General features: G+C 40.0%; 1 protein-coding gene across 5 annotated transcripts in view; it reads right to left on the minus strand.

The window, feature by feature from the left end:
• Window positions 1–18,643, minus strand: part of LOC132378588 (dnaJ homolog subfamily C member 13) — a 190,033-nt gene that overhangs the window by 167,411 nt on the left and 3,979 nt on the right. For 4 of the 5 annotated variants that reach the window (XM_059945636.1, XM_059945635.1, XM_059945634.1 and 1 more), the window contains exon 2: window positions 3,157–3,237. In XM_059945636.1, coding sequence (XP_059801619.1) covers window positions 3,157–3,224 — 68 coding nt within the window. In that variant the 5' untranslated portion in view covers window positions 3,225–3,237. Of the gene's footprint in view, window positions 1–3,156; window positions 3,238–8,405; window positions 8,546–18,643 lie in introns of all 5 variants that reach the window. The other variant, XM_059945633.1, reaches the window with a different exon arrangement.

An 18,643-nucleotide genomic window follows, 5' to 3' on the forward strand; every position in this document is an offset into this window, starting at 1 on the left:
GCCTTTATTTAAAGACAGCTTGCTCCCTGGGACAAGCCAGGAACTACAGACCAGTACGCCCATTAGCAGTGAGAAAGTTACTGGAGAGGATTTTGGTAGATTCAGGCTACCCACATTTGAAAAGGCTAGAAGTAAGCATGGTTTCTTTTCATAGTGAAGTGTCTCAAAATTGATTTAATTCTATTGAAAAGCTGAGCAAGAGAATTGAAGAAGTGGTAGATATTGTCCTTGTGACCTTTAAAAAGACTCTGCATGTTAAGCTGATCTAGAAGATTAGATTACGTGGTTGCAGAGTGAGCTAGCTAATGAAATACAAAATTAACTTGGTGGTAGGAGTCAGACTGTGGTAATGGATTGTTATTTTTTAGATTGGAAGCCTGCAGTCAGTGATGTGTGACAGGAATCCATCTTGGGTCCACTGTTGCTTAATGATTTGGGTGAGAATATAGGTGCTGTGGCTAGCAAATTCACAGATGACAAAAAACTGGTGGTATGATAGACAGGGAAGGATGTTACCCAATACTACAACATGATCGAGATCAACTGAGAAAGTGGGCCAAGGAATTACAGTTGGAATTTCAAAGACAACGCATCGCATTTTACCAGGGCAAGACTTGATAGATCCCAAGAGAGATCTGTAAAACAGAGACTCAGGAGTACAAGTACATAGTTCCCTGAAAGTAGTGACACAGGTAGACAGGTGAAGGAAGTGTTTGGCTTACTTGCCTTCATCAGTCAGGGTACTGAGTAGAAGAGTTGGGGTGTTATGTTACAGTTGAAAAGGATGAAGAGATTTACGATATTACTAGTATAGGACGGCTCAAGTTGAAAGGAGAGGCTGGATAGGCCAAGGTAATTTTTCCATATAGGAGACTAAGAGGCAACCTTACAGATGTATATAAAATTTTGAGGGGCATGATTGGTAACAGTCACAGTCTTCCCGCCTCAGGATAGGAGTGTTCAAAACGAGGGGCCTTGGGTTTAAAGTGAAGGCAAGGGGGAGATTTAAAGGAAACATGATGGACAGGTTTTTTCACATAGTGGGTATATGGATTAAGCTGCCAGAGCAAGTAGTAAGGCATGTACATTTAAAAGACAGATAGTTAAATACAGTTGCAAGAAAAAGTTGTGAGCCCTTTGCAATTACCTGGTTTTCTGCATAGTTACTCAAAATATAGCCTGATCTTCATTTAAGTCTCAATAATAAACACAATCTGCTTAATCCATTAATACACAGTTGTACTTTTCATATTAAACACAATGTTTAATCACAGTTCAGGCTGAGAAACGTATGAGAACCCTTGTATTTAATAACTGATAGAACCTCCTTTAGCAGCAATAACATCTTGTTCTTGTGGCTGCTGAACAGCACAGTGGTGAGTAGAAATCTTGGACTGTTCCAGTTTATCATTATTTCCAGGACACCTGTTATTTCCATGTACAGCCCTCTTCAGGTCATACCACAACATCTCAATTGGACTCTGGGCCATTCCAAAACACAAATATTCTTCAGTTTGTTTCGATTTGTTTTTTTTTTAAAACTGTTCTGTTGTTGATTTACCCTTTTGTTTTGGATCATTGTCTTATTGTATCTAACTTCTATAAAGCTTCAGGTGATGAACTGTTACCCTGACATTCTCCTGTAAATGTCTTGATACAATTTTGAATTCACAGTTCCCTCAATAACTGCAAGCTGTCCAGGCCCTGAGGCAGCAAAGCAGCCCCAAACCATGATGTTCCTTCCACCGTGCTTCACAGTTGGGATGTGGTTTTGGTGTTGGTGTGCAGTGCCCTTTCTCCTCCAAAGTGGTGTGCATTTTTGACAAAAATTCCCTTTTTTCCCCACATCTGTCCACAGAACATTGTCGCAGAAGTGTTGTGGAACATCCAGGAGGTGTTGAGACATACAGCAATGTTTTTTTTTGGAGAGCACTGGTTTCCTCCATGAACACCATTCTTGTTCAGTGTTTTTGTAATAGTGGATACATTAACAGAGACTTTAAGCATGTTCTAAATATTTTTGCAGGTGTTTTGCCGTTATCCTTGGGTTCTTTTTCAACTCCTTCAGCATTGCATGTTGAGCTCTTGGTGTGATTTTTGCAGGATCCCCACACCTAGGGAGAGTAGCAACAGTACTGAATTCCCTCCATTTGTAGACAATTTCTCTTACAATGTACTGATAAACACTCAGGTCTTTAGAAATGCTTGTGTAGCCTTTTCCAGTTTCATGCATCTCTATAATTCTTCTTTCAAGGTCCTCTGAAAGTTGTTTTGATCGAGGCATAGTGCATATACACAGACCTTTCTTGAGAAGAACAGGCTCTGTTAGTAACCTGACTTTGTGACACTTTTATAAGGCAGGGTACCTCTACAACCCACACCTCCAATCTCTTCTCATTGACAGGAACACCCAACTTCAAATAGCTTTCATAGAAGGCATTACCCCAAAGATTCGCATACTTTTTTGAACCTAGACTGTGATTGTTTAATTGGTGTACTCAATATTGATGAGAAGTAATGCAATTGTTTGTGTTATTAGTTTAGGCAGATTGTGTTTGTCTATTATTGTGGCTTAGATGAAGATCGGACCACATTTTATGAGTAAATAATGCTGAAAAACAGTTAATTGCAAAGGATTCACGAATATTTTCTTGCAACTGTAGTTGGGAAAGGTTTAGAGGGAGATGGCCCCAAAGCAAACAATTGGGACTTGCTCAGGTAGACAACTTGGTCAACGTGCACATGAGTTTGACTGAAAGGCCCATTTCCATGCTGTACAACTATGGGTTACTCACATCTATGGTTTTGGATTTATAAGGGCACAAATTGACAATTTTTATTTTTATTCTTATGCACTTAATTGATTCTCACAGCAAAATCTACATGACCATGAATTTCACAGCCCTTAAACTACAACTGCAATGTCATGAACTACAAATCAAGCAGATTTGGAAAACTGCTGTCAACTGAAATTCCTGAATATCAGTTTCATGGACAACATGCAAGAATCAGATTTTCAGTTTCATATGCAACTGAAAATCATTAGAAACAATTTTAAAAGTTCAAAACAGAAACAGTAATTAAATTACTTAATGATAAATGTTTTCTTAAGTGATCCAAAATAAGCCATCAAGCTCAATATTTGAAAGAACTTACTTTCCCCTCCACGAGTGCTTTGTTGTGAAGAAGCAGGCCAAATCTTTATTCTCTTTGATGACATTCATTTTAAAGTTTGGCCTGAAAAATAAATGTTATACTTATAAGCATTAGGCAAATGAAGCACTATTCAGAACCCTTTGATATTTCAATTAAGTGCACTGGGGCATTGTCAGTGTGTGAAGCCCAGAAGCCAATTGCCACACAGAAACTCAGACAATTGGCCATATCTAATGACAGGACAGAGGAGTATGACTTGTACTTAAAATTCAAGTTCAAAGTACATTGATTATCAATGTATGCAGTACACAACTCTGAAATTCATTTTCTCCAGGAAGCCACAAATTGAAAAAAATCATTGAGGCTGTTCAAAAGAAATATCAACACCCCCCCCACAAAAAAAAATCAGACAAACTGCAACAAGAGCATCAACATCCCTGTGCCCCCCCACCAACACACACCAAAAAAAATGCATACAAATACTGGGACCAGCAAACTACAAACTTGGACTAATCAGAATAGTGTTCAAATTTCCCGTTAGAGCAAAAAGGAGAAATTCAAAGTTGTGGAGTGGGTTACTTCCTTTTCTATCTTTCTGGCATTCTCAGGTCTCTATTACTGAGTGAAAGAATTTTTTCCCCTTATTTCTGTTCTAATTCTTCTAGTTGTTTTTGTCACTTGCCATTTGACCCCCCCCCCGAGAAATAATTGCTTGCTACTTATTCCCAGTAAAAGGTTTAGAATTCCAGCTTTACCTTCCAGCTCTTTAGTTCAATGCCTCACTAATAAAAGCATTGTATGTACTTAATGTCCTGTCCTGCTATCTTTAAAGATCTATGGATTTACACTGCCTGAACAGTTTGTTCTTCCACCTTCAACTTCCCACTTTAAGTAAAATTCCAATAATACAACACCTTTTGTACCTGGGTAATACCAGAATGACAAATTTCAGGACTATTTATTTTATTTTATTATATCTATTAACTTGCCAACACCAACTTTCTTTGCTTTTAAGATGTTATAAACACAGTGGCATGCAAAAGTTCAGGCACCCCGGTCAAACTTTCTGTTACTGTGAATAACTGAGTGAGTAAAAGATGACCTGATTTCCAAAAGGCATAAAGTGACACATTTCTTTAATATTTTAAGCAAGATTGGTTCCAGTGACATCATTGTCCAGAATAGCAGCTCAAGTCAATAGCTCCTCCGGAAAAACACATATCTTGCCCTGTTAATCCATCAAATATGAGATCTTTTGAAAATATCTGAATTGATATGGGGGGCAAGAATGGGAAAAAAGAATGGAGAGCCTGTGGACAGAGGGGTGCAGTGAGTGGCTCTCCTACCCAAAGGCGTGGTAGTGAGGCTGACAATGGGCCTCGTTCAGGTGAAGCAGCAAATATGATAAAAATTCTGGAAGAGATATGGGAGTTCCAAAAAGATATAAAACAGCAACTGAATGATATCAAGCCAGAGCTCGCCAAAAGAAAGTAAACTGCTTAACCAGGATCATAGTGGAAAAATATCAGGATATACAATGTTCCCGAAGGAGCCGGAGGGCTTGTCTATGATGGAGTTTGTACAAAAGTTGCTGTGGGACACGCTACAGATTCCTTCAACTATGGAGCTTGAAATTGTGAGGGCACATCATGCACTCGCCCTGCGGCCTACTGGAGATAGAGAAGATAAGGCATGCTCAATAGTAATTAGATTCCTTTGATACAATACCAAGGTGGAGATTCTACGAAGGACCTGGGTTAAGAAGAGGGTGTTTTTGGATGGGAAGTTAACATATTTCGATCAAGATTACCTCTTGGTGGTCCTACAGAAATGTAAAGAATACTCTGCAGTAAAGCGAATATTACAGCAAGGAAGAATTAGATTTCAGACTCCGTACCCTGCAAAATTGCGAGTGTTTTATGAAGATGGGATCCAACTGAATCAGACAGTGGAAGAGGCGACTACAGACATGAAGGCCAGAGGGCTGCCCGTCAGTGTGATCAAACTGAGGGAAAACCTGGCTGAGCAGATATCCCGCTCTGCTTGGGAAATAATGAGAATCAAGAAAGCAGGGGACAGGAGGAGGGTGAGAGAAGTACATCAGGAAGAGACTGAGTTTTCCAAAGACAGCCTTCACCCCCTCCAGAAGAGCCATAAGGTTTGGCTAACTTTAAAAATGTTGATAAGCTAAACGGAAGCAAAAATAGATGGTGCTATACCTATCTCAAGAAATATTTATTATAATGTGGATTTTATATTACTCAATTATTCTTTTTTATTCATTCACTTCTTCCCCCCCCCACCTAAATGAGAATATATATAGGGGAGGACTACACAGGGAAATCTTTTCTGTGTAATGGATATAAACTTGTTCACTTACTTTTATGGGTACTGCAATGGGGACCCTCAACTCACAGGTGGGGGGGGGGGGGCTATCCCCCACAGCTAGACATTTCCTCTAGCTCAACCCAGGGTCATCTGCTACAGACCTCAGCCTTGGAATCACACCTTCGTTGCCTTTTCTTTTTATTACTTGTGTTTCTTGGTTCTAATTTGTTCAGGGAGTAGATCGATAAAGTTTTATTCTGCTAATTTCAATGATATACTGACAGATAAATACACATGGCTAAGGACAAAGTAAAATTCATTTCTTTTAATGTCAATGGGCTGTAAATCCAATCAAGTGCAGTAGAATTCTTTACAAAATGAAAAAAGAACAAGCCCATGTAGTATATTTACAAGAAACTCACTTAAGTGATAATGAAACTAAAGAGAATGGGCTTCACTAATTTGCTTTTCTCCTAATATAAATCAGGACATAGGAAAGGAGTTGCTATTCTTAACTCAAGCAAGCTAAATTTTGAAAAAGTATTTGACATGGGACATACGGAGGGCAGATATATTCTGGGAATATAGACAGAAATTCAGTTACTCTATTGAATATATACACACTCCCAGGAAGTCATATTAGTTTCTTCCAGAAAATTGCTAATATTATGGTAACGGAAACAGAAGGTCTCCTGCTATGTGGGGACGCTTAAATTTACAATTCCAACCAAAGTTAAACTCTTCAAATAGAAAAACCTATGGAACAAAATACTTACATAAGAAAGTTAATACAATTTTTGAGGATGTTGGTCTAATTGATACATGAAGGGACCTTTTCCCCAACAGAAGGGATTACACTCATTATTCTGCCCCCCATTCTGTATATACAAGAATAGACTATTTCATAACATTTGGAGAAGACAAAGACAAAATAAACACGTGGAATTGGGACAAGAGATGTAAGTGATCATGCACCTATATATTTATCTGTTGATTTTGACCTACAACCAAAGAATACTAGTTGGAAACTAAATTCAAGTCTACTCAATGATCCCTACTTTAACGAACAAATTTTTTAAAAATTGAGAATTTTTGAGAATTCAATGATAATGGAGAGGTTTCATCTCTCATTCTATGGGAGGCTCTGAAGGCTGTTTTAAGAGGGAAAATTATAGTGATATCTTCATATAAGAAAATAAAGAATAAAACATTAGAGGAATCACAAAATAAGCTGAAGGAACTAGAAAAAAAAATTCACAAATTAAATTTAGCACAGGATACATCAAGGGAAGTTTTAAAAATTAGGAATGAAATTAATAGTTTGGCTATGCAAGAAATCAGGAAAAATTTAATGTTTCTGAAACAGAGACATTATGAAAGTGGATCTAAGTCTATGAAGATACTGGCGTGGAAACTGAAAAATGAGATAGCAGAAAATACAATTCATAGAATTAGGAATCCAAGAACAAAAATGATAAAAAAAAAATAAGCTAAGTGAAATTCAAGAAGCTTTTTGAAGAGTTTTACGAAACTCTATATTCCAAAGTTCCAGGGGGAAGCATAATCCAAATTGACACCTTCTTGAATTCTCTAGAGTTACACACTTTAAGCAAAGAACAAAATAGAATGATGACTGCTGACATAACTGAAGTTGAATTAAAAGCTGCAATTAATAGGCTTAAATTAAGCAAGTCACCAGGATCAGATGGATATACAGCAGAGTGGTAAAAAGAATTTAAAAATGAGTTAATTCCTGTTTTACTCCCCACACTAAACTGGGGTAAAAAAAAAGGCACACAGCTAGAAGGAGGCGATAATCTCAGCTATACTGAAAGGCAAGGATAAAATGGAATGCAGGTCATTTAGACAAATATCCATTCTTAATGTAGATTATAGATTATTTACCTCCATCATGGCCAAATGATTAGAAGAGTTTCTACCCATACTGATACATAACAGGTTTTATACACCACCAAACACAAGACAATATACTATACGTGTGTGTGTGTGTGTGTGTGTGTTATACACACACACACATACACACACACACTATAAGACACTTCAGATTATGGATCATATACTAAAAGTAAAATCAAAGCAATAGTGATAAGTGTGGATGCTAAAAAGGCATTTGATTCAGTTAATTGGAATTTTCTTTACAGAGTTTTACATAGATTTGGTTTCCATGACACAATTATTAAAACTATACAGGCACTATATGACAACCCTACTGCTAGGATTAAAATCAATGAATATTTATCAAATAGTTTTACCCTAGAAAGGGGCACGAGACAGGGTTGTGCATGGTCACCGCTACTCTATGCATTATATCTGGAACCATTAGCTCAATACATCAGACAAAATGATGATATCAGGGGAATTACTATTAAAGGGACAGAGCATAAGTTGGCCTGTTATGCAGATGAAATTTTGATCAATCTAGGGCAATAAGCATACTCTTTACCTAAATTGATGCAATCCTTTGAACAATATGATCAATTATCAGGCTACAAGATCAACATAGATAAACCCAATTACTTTCATATAACTATAGCCCACCAAGAGAAATTGAAAGTAGATATCCTTAGGCATGGCACACAGAGTCTTTCAAATATTTGGGCACTGTTATGCCAAAAGACCTGGCAAAATTATCAGAATGCAATTATCAGCCTATATATAAAAAAAAATTAAGATGACAAGATGGAACCTAATTCCTTTTCTTAGTCTCAGTTCAAAGATTGAATCTATTAAAATGAATATACTGCCCAGACTATCTCTTTCAGATCCTACCAATAGAGATTAATCAAAATCAATTCAATGAATGGAACAAAACTTTATCAAGATATATTTGGCAAGGTAAAAGGCCTAGAGTTCATCTCAAAACTTTGCAATTAGCCAAGGAAAGGGGGGATGGGGCCTACCTTCTCTTAGAGATTATTATTTTGCAGCACAGTTGAGAGCTGTGATATGTTGGTGCAACCCATCATATGACGCTCAATGGAAAAACACTGAGGAGCGCGTATTTCCCATCCCCATACAAGCAATTTTGGCTGACGACCACCTACAAAAGGTACATAAATACAATTGGTAACCCAGGGGTGAAATGAACTCTTAAAATATAGAAAACTATTATAAAAAATAAACTAGGAGATATTGCAATTCTTAAATGGTGTGCATATGACTCGGATTTTACACCAAATAAATTGGATGCTAGATTTAAGGACTGGACAGCTAAAGGAATAACAGTTCTTTGCAACATAATGAAAGAAGGAACACTGTTCAGTTTTGAAATGCTTAAAGAGAAAACCTTTTTAGAAAAACAAGACTTTAATCGGTATTTGCAGATGCGACAGTATGTTAGTAGGACAGTTAAAAATGTAAACAAGGCAAGTACATGTTTGATAGAGCTATTTAGAAAAGCATATAATTTAGATAATGGTAATAGGATCATTTCAAGTGGGTATAAGGGTTTGTCAAATCTTAAAAAACACCTCAGATAAATATGTGGAGATTTGTGGCATATAGTGAGGCCAGTGCTCAACTACTGGCTAACAGATTAGAGTTTTATAATAGGCATCCGTTAGTCTCGTGAGACCATGGATTTGCACCTTTGGAAGGTTGCTGCAAGCCTTCCCCTCTCCACCCCACCAAAGTTGTCCAAGAGAAGGGCACTAGGACCCAAGCAGCTTGGCACCAGTGTCATCGCAGAGCAATGTGTTGTTCAGTGTCTTGCTCAAGGACACAACACGCTGCCTCAGCTGAGGCTCAAACCAATGACCTTCAGATCACTAGACCAATGCCTTAACCACTAGGCCACGCGCCAACATGTTTTACATTATTTTGTATTCTTGCTTTGTACCATATTCTTCATATATTACCTCACTTAGTGGTGCTAGAAAGTTTGTGAACCCATTAGAATTTTCTCTATTTCTGCATAAATATAACCTAAAATGTGATCAGATCTTCATTCAAGTCCTAGAACTCAATAAAGAGAACCCAATTAAATAGAAAGAAAAAACATTATACTTGCTCATTTTATTATTGAGAAAAATATCCAATATTACATGTATTTATCGGATAAAGTATGTGAACCTGTGAAAATCTGTTTGTGCCCCTTACATTCATGTACAAAATCATTAATGTGTATACAAAGATAAAACCATAGCACAGCAACTTCCATAAGTTTATGTTAACACTGCAAAAATCTGCTACTGCTTGTTTATTGTGCAATTCCACAATTTCTGAGCAACTGAAGTGATGGCTTTCACCTTTACTTTCTTGAAGTTCCCTAGAATTTTCCCCAATCTCGAACAATTTAAGCTAATACATGAATGCATGGGTTTGCCATTCAGTACATGCTCTTTCTTCCTTTATCCTGTTTGCCTACTTTTTGAACAGATGAATTATGCAGTCAGCATGTGCTGCAAAATTAAGTTCAAACTGGCTCCCAGCACCAGCTTCCAATGCCACATATAACCCAGAGAAACATCTGAATTAGATTCCAAATATCTGTTAGATATCAATACATAACAATTGCAGGAATAGATTTAGCAATTTCTCCCACAAAAAGATTGACCATGTGCTCCTCATTAGTTTTCCTCATTGAACATCAAAACTCTGCACAAGTCAGCTGAATTGAAATGAAATGAAATATCTTTATTGTACTATGCAATGACAATTTGTCATGCACCAATACAGCGAAAATGAGTTTGCAACTCATACTCAATGCTATAAAACAAACAAAATAAATAAACAATAAAATCAAGTAACCAGCCAGTACAAGCAATGTCCAGCAGTACAAAAGCGCAACTCAGATGCACAACAGCCATAAAACCACTTCATTTCAAGTCAGTTGAATCTACAATTTGGACATGCTTCAGACGAGTAGAATTTGCCAAATAATGAAAAATCAGTTTGAATGCTACTGGATGAAAACCAGTTCAATTGTTCTGGACTAAAATCAGAATCACACTTGTGGTTCAAATGCTCACAGCCAATTTTTCAAAGTTTTATTTTTGTAGTGTGCCAATCAGCTAATGATTTTCAAATATATTCTGTTGCCTCAATATACCATTGCAAACCCAAAGCATCACAGTACAGTGGATTCCTGTTAATTGAACCACTGGTTTATTGGAGCAGCCACTTATTTGGGATAGCTCTTAAAGAACAAAAGCTAATCGAGAAAATAGTCAGGATTTCCTTTGTTTATTTGGACGCTGCACCCGCAAAGCAAACAGCATTATAAAGGACCCCACACACCCCTCATATAAACTCTTCTCCCTTCTGCCATCTGGGAAAAGGCACCAATGCACAACCAGACTATGTAACAGTTTCTTCTCTCAAGCCATCAGACTCCTCAATACCCAGAGCCTGGACTGACACCAACTTACTGCCCTCTACTGTGCCTATTGTCTTGTTTATTATTTATTGTAATGCCTGCACTGTTTTGTGCACTTTATGCAGTCCTGGGTAGGTCTGTTGTGTAGTTTTCTTTCCCTGTGTTGTTTTTACGTAGTTCAGTGTAGTTTTTCTACTGTTTCATGTAGCACCATGGTCCTGAAAAACATTCTCTCGTTTTTACTGTGTACTGTACCAACAGTTATGGTTGAAATGACAATAAAAAAGTGACTTGACTTAGACACTAAAACCACTTAATTGGGACAGGAGACTTTTGCCAAATAATTTCTAACAAGCATCAGTCGCGTACACAAGTGGTTGTTAGACACTACACCATGCTTAGAGTGAACAGCTTTTAAAATAGCATCAGTTGCGTGTTTACATTCAAAAAGTAGAAATTTTTGTCACTGACAGTTGGTGAGAAATAAACAGTACAACAACACAGAACTATATTGGTCACTGTGGTTTCAAGCACTGAAGCCTGGAGATGCCAGAAATGGCCAGGAGTGAAAATGAATTGATTTAATTACTTCAACGACTTGGGAATTATATAAAAAAGGTAATGACAATCTCAAATGTTACAATGAAAATGAAGATTTGAAGAATACAAACATCAAAAGCATTATATGAAGACAGTATGAAGGTATCTGCACTAAGTGTCTGCGCTGATTTTGTTCATTTACAATCAAAAGAACACAGCAGCATACACTGATGAATTCCTCCATCAATGCCTTTCAGAAACAGTTTTATAGAACTGTAGAAGTATTGATAGTGTTCCAATTTGTTCTGCTTTTCATTTAAATACATAAATTGTTATTCAGTTAAACAGTAGTCTATTTTTATACACAACCACTTTCATGAAAATGTGACTAATTTCAGGGTTGAAATAGCTATCACGAGAGGGCAGTTTTAAGGTGCTTGGAAGTAGATACAGAGAAGACGTTAAGGGTAAGGTTTTCTAAAAAAATGCAGACAGTGGCGAGTGCATGGAATGGGCTGCCAGCGACGGTGGTGGAGAGGGATATGAAAGGGTCTTTTAAGAGACTCCTGGATAGGTACATGGAGCTTAGAAAAAACAGAGGGCTCTGGGTAATCCTAAGTAATTTCAAAAGTACATGTTCGGCACAGCATTGTGGGCCAAAGGGCCTGTATTCTGCTGTAGTTTTTCTATGTTTCTAATTGGGACAGCTGCTTAATTGGGCCAAAATGTTCTGGTCCCAATGTGTCTCAATTAACTGCAACCCACAATGATCAAACCAATAAACAGGCAAACCAAAATCTAAAGGCAGATAGTGTTTCTCTTCCTACCCCGTTTCGATTTTATGTTCCTACACTCAACCCCAATCTTTTCTACATCTGAACAAATATAGTCCGTTTCCACCTTCAATGTAATATTACATTTTTTTTGAATTATCTTCTTAAACAATGAAAAAGTCCTTTCAATCACTTATCTTGTTTTTTTACATTGTCATTCCTACATAGGCAAACTTCACTGACTTATTTCCAGCCACAATCAAGAGAATCCTAAAACCAAATCTTCTATAAAGATTTCATACATTTTGGTACACAATAGTATTGGTCTCAGTTCAAAAAATTAACCTTCCAAAGTCTGCCTATTCTAAGACTATGCTTGCAGAATGAGGAAGCTAAAGTTATAGGTTAATCATTCCCAGCCCCAAGAGATAGCATCCCTGAGATAGTGTCCTAGGCGCCGGCATCTTCATCTGCCTAAAACAACTGTCCTTCCTTCAATATTTTCAAAAACAAGGACATACGCTGTTCAAATACATATGCACCCCTTGCAAAATGAAGCAGCCCATACCTGGATGTAGCAAGCCCTGAACATCATACAGGAGTGAGCTCAAAAATGACAAATAACATTTGTGTCACCAACGGGACAGAATCTAATGACATAGCCTTGAGATTCAAAGACATCATTGCCAAGATCCTGCATCATCAATATGCTGTGGGATCAACAGGCCCAGCCACAAATATCACAGAGAAGAGAGCAAGTCTGAGATTCGGTGTCCTACAGCAAGTAGCACTTACTAATACCAAAGTCTTTTCACCACCTACAAGACATATCAGGAGAATGATAAGACACTCTCTTAGGGATTGATCTTTGTCTTGCTGAAGCCAGGAGGCAACCCTCAGACACCTCCTCTTACCTATCCTTTGAAAAGGATCCACTCTGGACCATCAGAAAATTCTCTCCATCACTGTCACTAACCACTTTAACTCTAGAGAACACCCATCCACTGCCACCAAACTCAGTTCTTTTATCCTGCATTGCTCTTTCCTACCTCCTACCCAAGATCCACAAACCTGACTGTCCGGGTAGATTCATTGTCTCTGCCTGCTCCTGCCCCACTGAACACATGTCCTCATACCTCAACTACAATCTGTCCCCCTTGGTTCAGTCCCTTCCCACCTACATTCACACAACTTCACGTGATTTCAATCTTCTCAACTTTCAATTTCCTGGCCTTTTCATTATGGATGTCCAGTTTCTTTACAATTCAATCCCCCATCAAGAAGGCCTTAAAGTTCCACACTTCTTTCTCAACAAAGACCTAACCGGTTCCTCTTCACCACCACCCTCCTCCATCTGGTAATACTGATCCTCACCCTCAACAATTTCTCCTTAGGCTCCTCCCACTTTCTCCAGACTCAAGGGATAGTCGAGGGCCCCAGCTAGCTTGCTTTTTCATTGGCTACTTAGTACATTCCAAGCCTTTCCCGGTAATGCTCCCCAACTCTTCCTGCACTACACTGATGACTGCACTAGTGCTGCTTCATGCAACTATAGCGAACTCAAATTTCATCAACTTTGCCTCCAGCGTCCACTCTGCCTTTAAATTCACTTGGTCCATTACTGACATCTCTTTCCCTTTCTCAATCTCGCTGTCTCCGTCTCTAGAGACAAACTGTCTATTGAAAATTTCTATACTGATTCCCAGTTATCTTGACCATACCTGTTCCCACCTTATACCCTAAAAAAATTCTATTTCCTTTTCTCAGTGCCTTCTTCTCCGCCACATGTTCCTAGGGTGAACGTTCCTTTCCAGGTCATCGGACGTGTCTTCCTTCAAAGAACAGAGTTTCCCTTCCTCCAACATTGATGCCACCTTCACCCACATCTCCTCTATTTCCTGGACATCCACACTCACCCAATCTTCCTGCTGTCTTTACAGGGATAGTTCCCCTTGTTCTCACCTACCACCCCAAGGTGGTACCTAACATATCATTCTTCACAAACCCCACCATCTTCATCAGGATCATACCACCAAACAAATTTTCAGTTCCCACCCCTACACTCTGCTTTCTGTAGGCATCTCTCCATCTAGGTTTCCCTTGTCCTTTCACCCCTCCCACTGAGCTTCCTCTCAGGACACATCTGCAAGCAACAGATATGCCCATTTATCTCCTCCCTCACCTCCCTCATTTTGGGCTCCAAACACTCCCTCCAGGTGAGGTAACACTTCACCTGTGAATCTGTTGATGTTGTCTATTGTATCTGGTGCTCCTGACGCACCTCTACACAAATGGGGGGTGGGGGGGGGGACCACTTTGTCAATCACTTCTGCTCCTTCCAGAGAGGAATTTCCCAGTGGCCAACTATTTTAATTCCTAAATCCTAAGTCAATCCAGTGGCCAACTATTTTAATTCCTAAATCCTAAGTCAATCCATGGCTTCCTCTTTTGCCACAATGAGGCCCCTCGCAGGGTAGAAGAGCAACATTTCATCTCTCCTTACCTACCTATCACCTCCCCCAGTATCCCTCCTTCCATTTCTCCCATGGTCTACTCACCTCTCCTATCAGATTACTTTTCCAGCCTTTTACCTTTCCCACCCACCCGCCATCTATCACCTTCTAGCTGGTCCTCCTTCCCCTCCTTCCACCTTTTTATTCTGGCATCCTCCCTCTTCCTTTCCAGTCAAAAAGGGTCTCGGCCCAAAACGTTGACAGTTTATTCATTTCCATTGATGCTACCTGAACTGCCGAGTTCCTGCAGTATTTTATATTGCTCTAGATCTCCAGTATCTGCAGAATCTCATGTACAGTACTATATGCCCAAACCCCAATGACTTAAGATACTAGGCACCATTCACTCATAAACAATGGCTCAGTGACGGTAGTGTGTACCATCTGCACAATACAGTGCAGTTACTCATCCTGACCACTGCAGCAATACCTCCCAAACCCATAACTCCCCCTCAACAGACATATGGGAACACAACGACCTGCAGGTTCCAGAGTAAAACACAATACTGACCTGGAAATACCACAGGATTCAAATCTTGAAACTTCCTCCCCAACAGCACATAAGAAGTACCATCATTAGGAGGAGTTCCAAGGTGGGAGTCAAGTACTACTTTCCCAAGGACAATTAGAAATTGGTAAAGTATACCAGGCTTGACACTGATACCTAGAACCCAACACTAAAAGCTATTAAAATGCTTAATTAGTACCAATGCCATCTTGGCAATCTCGCATCAGCAGTTAATAATAAAAATGTGAGAAAATGTACAAGTGTAAGCAATCAATATCAAAGCTCAGAAACAAAAAAAAAACAGGCAAGATCAACACCAAAAATGATCAATTTACACCAAAAGGGCAGGCTAGCTCCTTACTGGATGATCAATGATCGTTCTGTGGATTGATGGCAACAGTTTTCGAGCAATGCCCATGTTTGACTGAGTGCTCACATCTTTATATCCCAATCTTCCTAGGTTGACAAAAATAAACTTGCTCCAAAACATTTTTTTTTTTAAAGTGCAGCAATCAAAGTTATTGTATTGGATTGGGTGCTTTCAAGACAATTAGGCTTAGTAGAAATGATAGTACTACCATAAGATACAACCAGACAGCCTAAAACATGGTCTTGTTTTCAGAAGTATTTGCTGTTGCAAAGAGCTGTAATATACCAATCCATGACAAAACTGCTTCATATTTAATATGATGAGGGATCTCTGCCTGTAACTTCAACTGTACTTCTTTCTATAGATGCTGCCTGGCCTGCTGCGTTCCACCGGCACTTTGTGTGTGTTGCTTCATAATTAATAGGCGGCATAAAACACAGAAAATCACAACCACCTCCCAAAGACATCAATTTGTTGCAGAGTTAGGGATGGGGGGGGGGGGGGGGGAGTGTAAAGGTAACGTTTAATTTCCTGTATCATTCAGCAATCGTGCTTCATGACTAATACTTCAACATTAGCAAATGTGGAAGAATCTGAAATGACATCTCTGTTCTATACGTACACCAAAACTGAAAGGGTTTAAGGTACAAGTTTAACTGTAGATATGTAACTGCTGAGGTATAAATCTGAATGCTGAACTGATACAGTTCAGTAAGCAACTTATCAAGCTCCACTAGTCTACAAGGGTTACAGTATAAATCACTGCTTGCCCTATTTAAACACCTTGGACTGCATTTAATGCTGCGATGCTCTTCATTAGTAAAACTTCCTTGAAACTGTTCTCTAGTTAAAATAGAAAATAATTCAATTTAAATTTCATAATAATTTCAAAGAAAATTCTTAGCAGAAGGATGGGGGGGGGGGGGGTGGTGTCTACATCCATATATCCCTCAAAGTTGCTGCACAGGTTGATATGTTGTTAAGGAAGTGTATACTGAGTTGTCCTTCATTAGTTGGGGGAATTGAGTTCAAGAGCCACAAAGTAATGTTGCAGCTCCATAGAACCCTAATTAAATCACACTTAAAATATCATGTTGAGTTTTCCTTGCCTCTTTATAGGAAGGATATGAAGCTTTAGGGAGGGTGCAAAGGACATTTAAATGAACGCTACCTGGACTAGAGAGCATGCCCACTGAAGAAAGGCTGAGCAAGCTAGGAAACACAAAGTATACTGCAGATGCTGTGGTCACAGCAACACACACAACATGCTAGAGGAGCTCAGCAGGTTGGGCAGCATACGTGGAAATGAGCAGTCAACGTTTCAGGCTGAGACCCTTCTTCAGGACTAAAGACAGAGGGGGCAGGGGCCCTATAAAGAAGGTGGGGGAAAGGTGGAAAGAAGGCTTGGTAGGTGCTAGGTGAAAAACCAATAAGAGGAAAGATCAAGGGGTGGGGGAGGGGAAAGGCAGGAAAGGAGAAGAAGGAATGTAAGGGGAAAGCACTTTGTAGTAGAAGAAGGCAGAATCATGAGAGAGGTGATAGGCAGCTGGAGGAGGAGGCAGAGTGAAACTCGGATGGGAGAAAGGAGAGGAAGGGAATTGCCGGAAGTTGGAGAATTCAATATTCATGCCAAGGGGCTGGAGACTACCCAGACGATATATGAGGTGTTGCTCCACCAAACTGAGTTTGGCCTCATCATGGCAGTAGAGGAGGCCATGTATGGACATATCTAAATGGGAATGTGAAGCAGAATTGAAGTGAGTGGCAACCGGGAGATCCTGTCTGTTGTGGCGGATGGAGCGGAGGTGCTCGACGAAGTGGTCCCCCAATCTGCGTCGGGTCTCGCCAATGTACAGCAGGCCGCACCAGGAGCACCGGATGCAATAGATTGCCCCAACAGACTCACAGGTGAAGTGTTGCCTCAGCAGGAAGGACAGTTTAGGGCCCTGAATGGTGATAGGAGAGGAGGTGTAGAGACAGGTGTAGCACTTACGCTTGCAGGGATAAGTGCCAAGTGGGAGATCTGTGGAGAGGAACATGTGGACCAGGCAGTCACAGAGGGAACGATCCCTGCGAAAAGCAGACAGGGGAAGAGAGGGAAAGATGTGCTTAGTGGTGGGGTCCTGTTGAAGGTGGCAGAAGTTGCAGAGGATAATATGCTGGATCCGGAGGCTGGTGGGGTGGTAGATTAGGACAAGGGGAACTCGGTCCCTGTTGTGGTGACGGGAGGATGTGGTGAGGGCCGAAGTGCGGGAAATGGAGGAGATGCGAGTGAGGGCATCATTGATGACAGCAGAAGGGAAACCACAATCCTTAAAGAAAGAGGACATTTGAGATGTCCTGGAACAGAAAGTCTCATCCTGGGAGCAGATGCAGCGGAGACGGAAGAACTGGGAATAGGGAATAACATGTTTTGCATTTGGCAAGGTGGGAAGAGGTATAGTCGAGGTAGTTATGAGAGTCAGTGGGTTTGTAGAAGATGTCAGTGGACAGTCTGTCTCCAGAGATAGAGACCGAGAGATCGAGAAAGGGGGGAAAAGTGTCCGAGATGGACCAAGTGAATTTGAGGGCTGGGTGAAAGTTAGAGGTCAAGTCGATGAAATTGACGAGCTCAGCATGGGTGCAAGAAGCAGCACCAATGTAGTGAAGGAAAAGTTGGAGAGCAGTACCAGTATAGATTTGGAGCATAGGCTGTTCCACATAACCAACGAAGAGGCAGGCATAGCTGGGGCCCATGCGCATGCCCATAGCTACACCCTTGGCCTGAAGAAAGTGAGAAGAGCCAAAAGAGAAGTTACTAAGTATGAATACCAGTTCCGCCAACCGGAGGAGTGTGGTGGTGTTGGGGAACTGGTGAGGCTTGTGGATCTTGGGGAGGAGGTAAAATCGAGCAGTTCAAGGTGTGGGAATTATGAGTTTTTTGGCTGAGGATGGAAGGTCTCCGGAGTTGATAAGGGTGGTGATGGTACGGGAGACAATGGTTTGATGTTTTTTGGTGGGGTCCTGTTCCAGGGGTAAGTAAGAGGTGTCAGAGAGCTGCCCTTTGGCCTCAGTGAGGTAGAGGTCTGTCCACCAGACTACTATGGCACCACCTTTGTCTGCGGGTTTGATGGTGAG

The sequence above is a fragment of the Hypanus sabinus genome, chromosome 20, assembly GCF_030144855.1.
Source record: "Hypanus sabinus isolate sHypSab1 chromosome 20, sHypSab1.hap1, whole genome shotgun sequence".
Taxonomy (NCBI): Eukaryota; Metazoa; Chordata; class Chondrichthyes; order Myliobatiformes; family Dasyatidae; genus Hypanus; species Hypanus sabinus.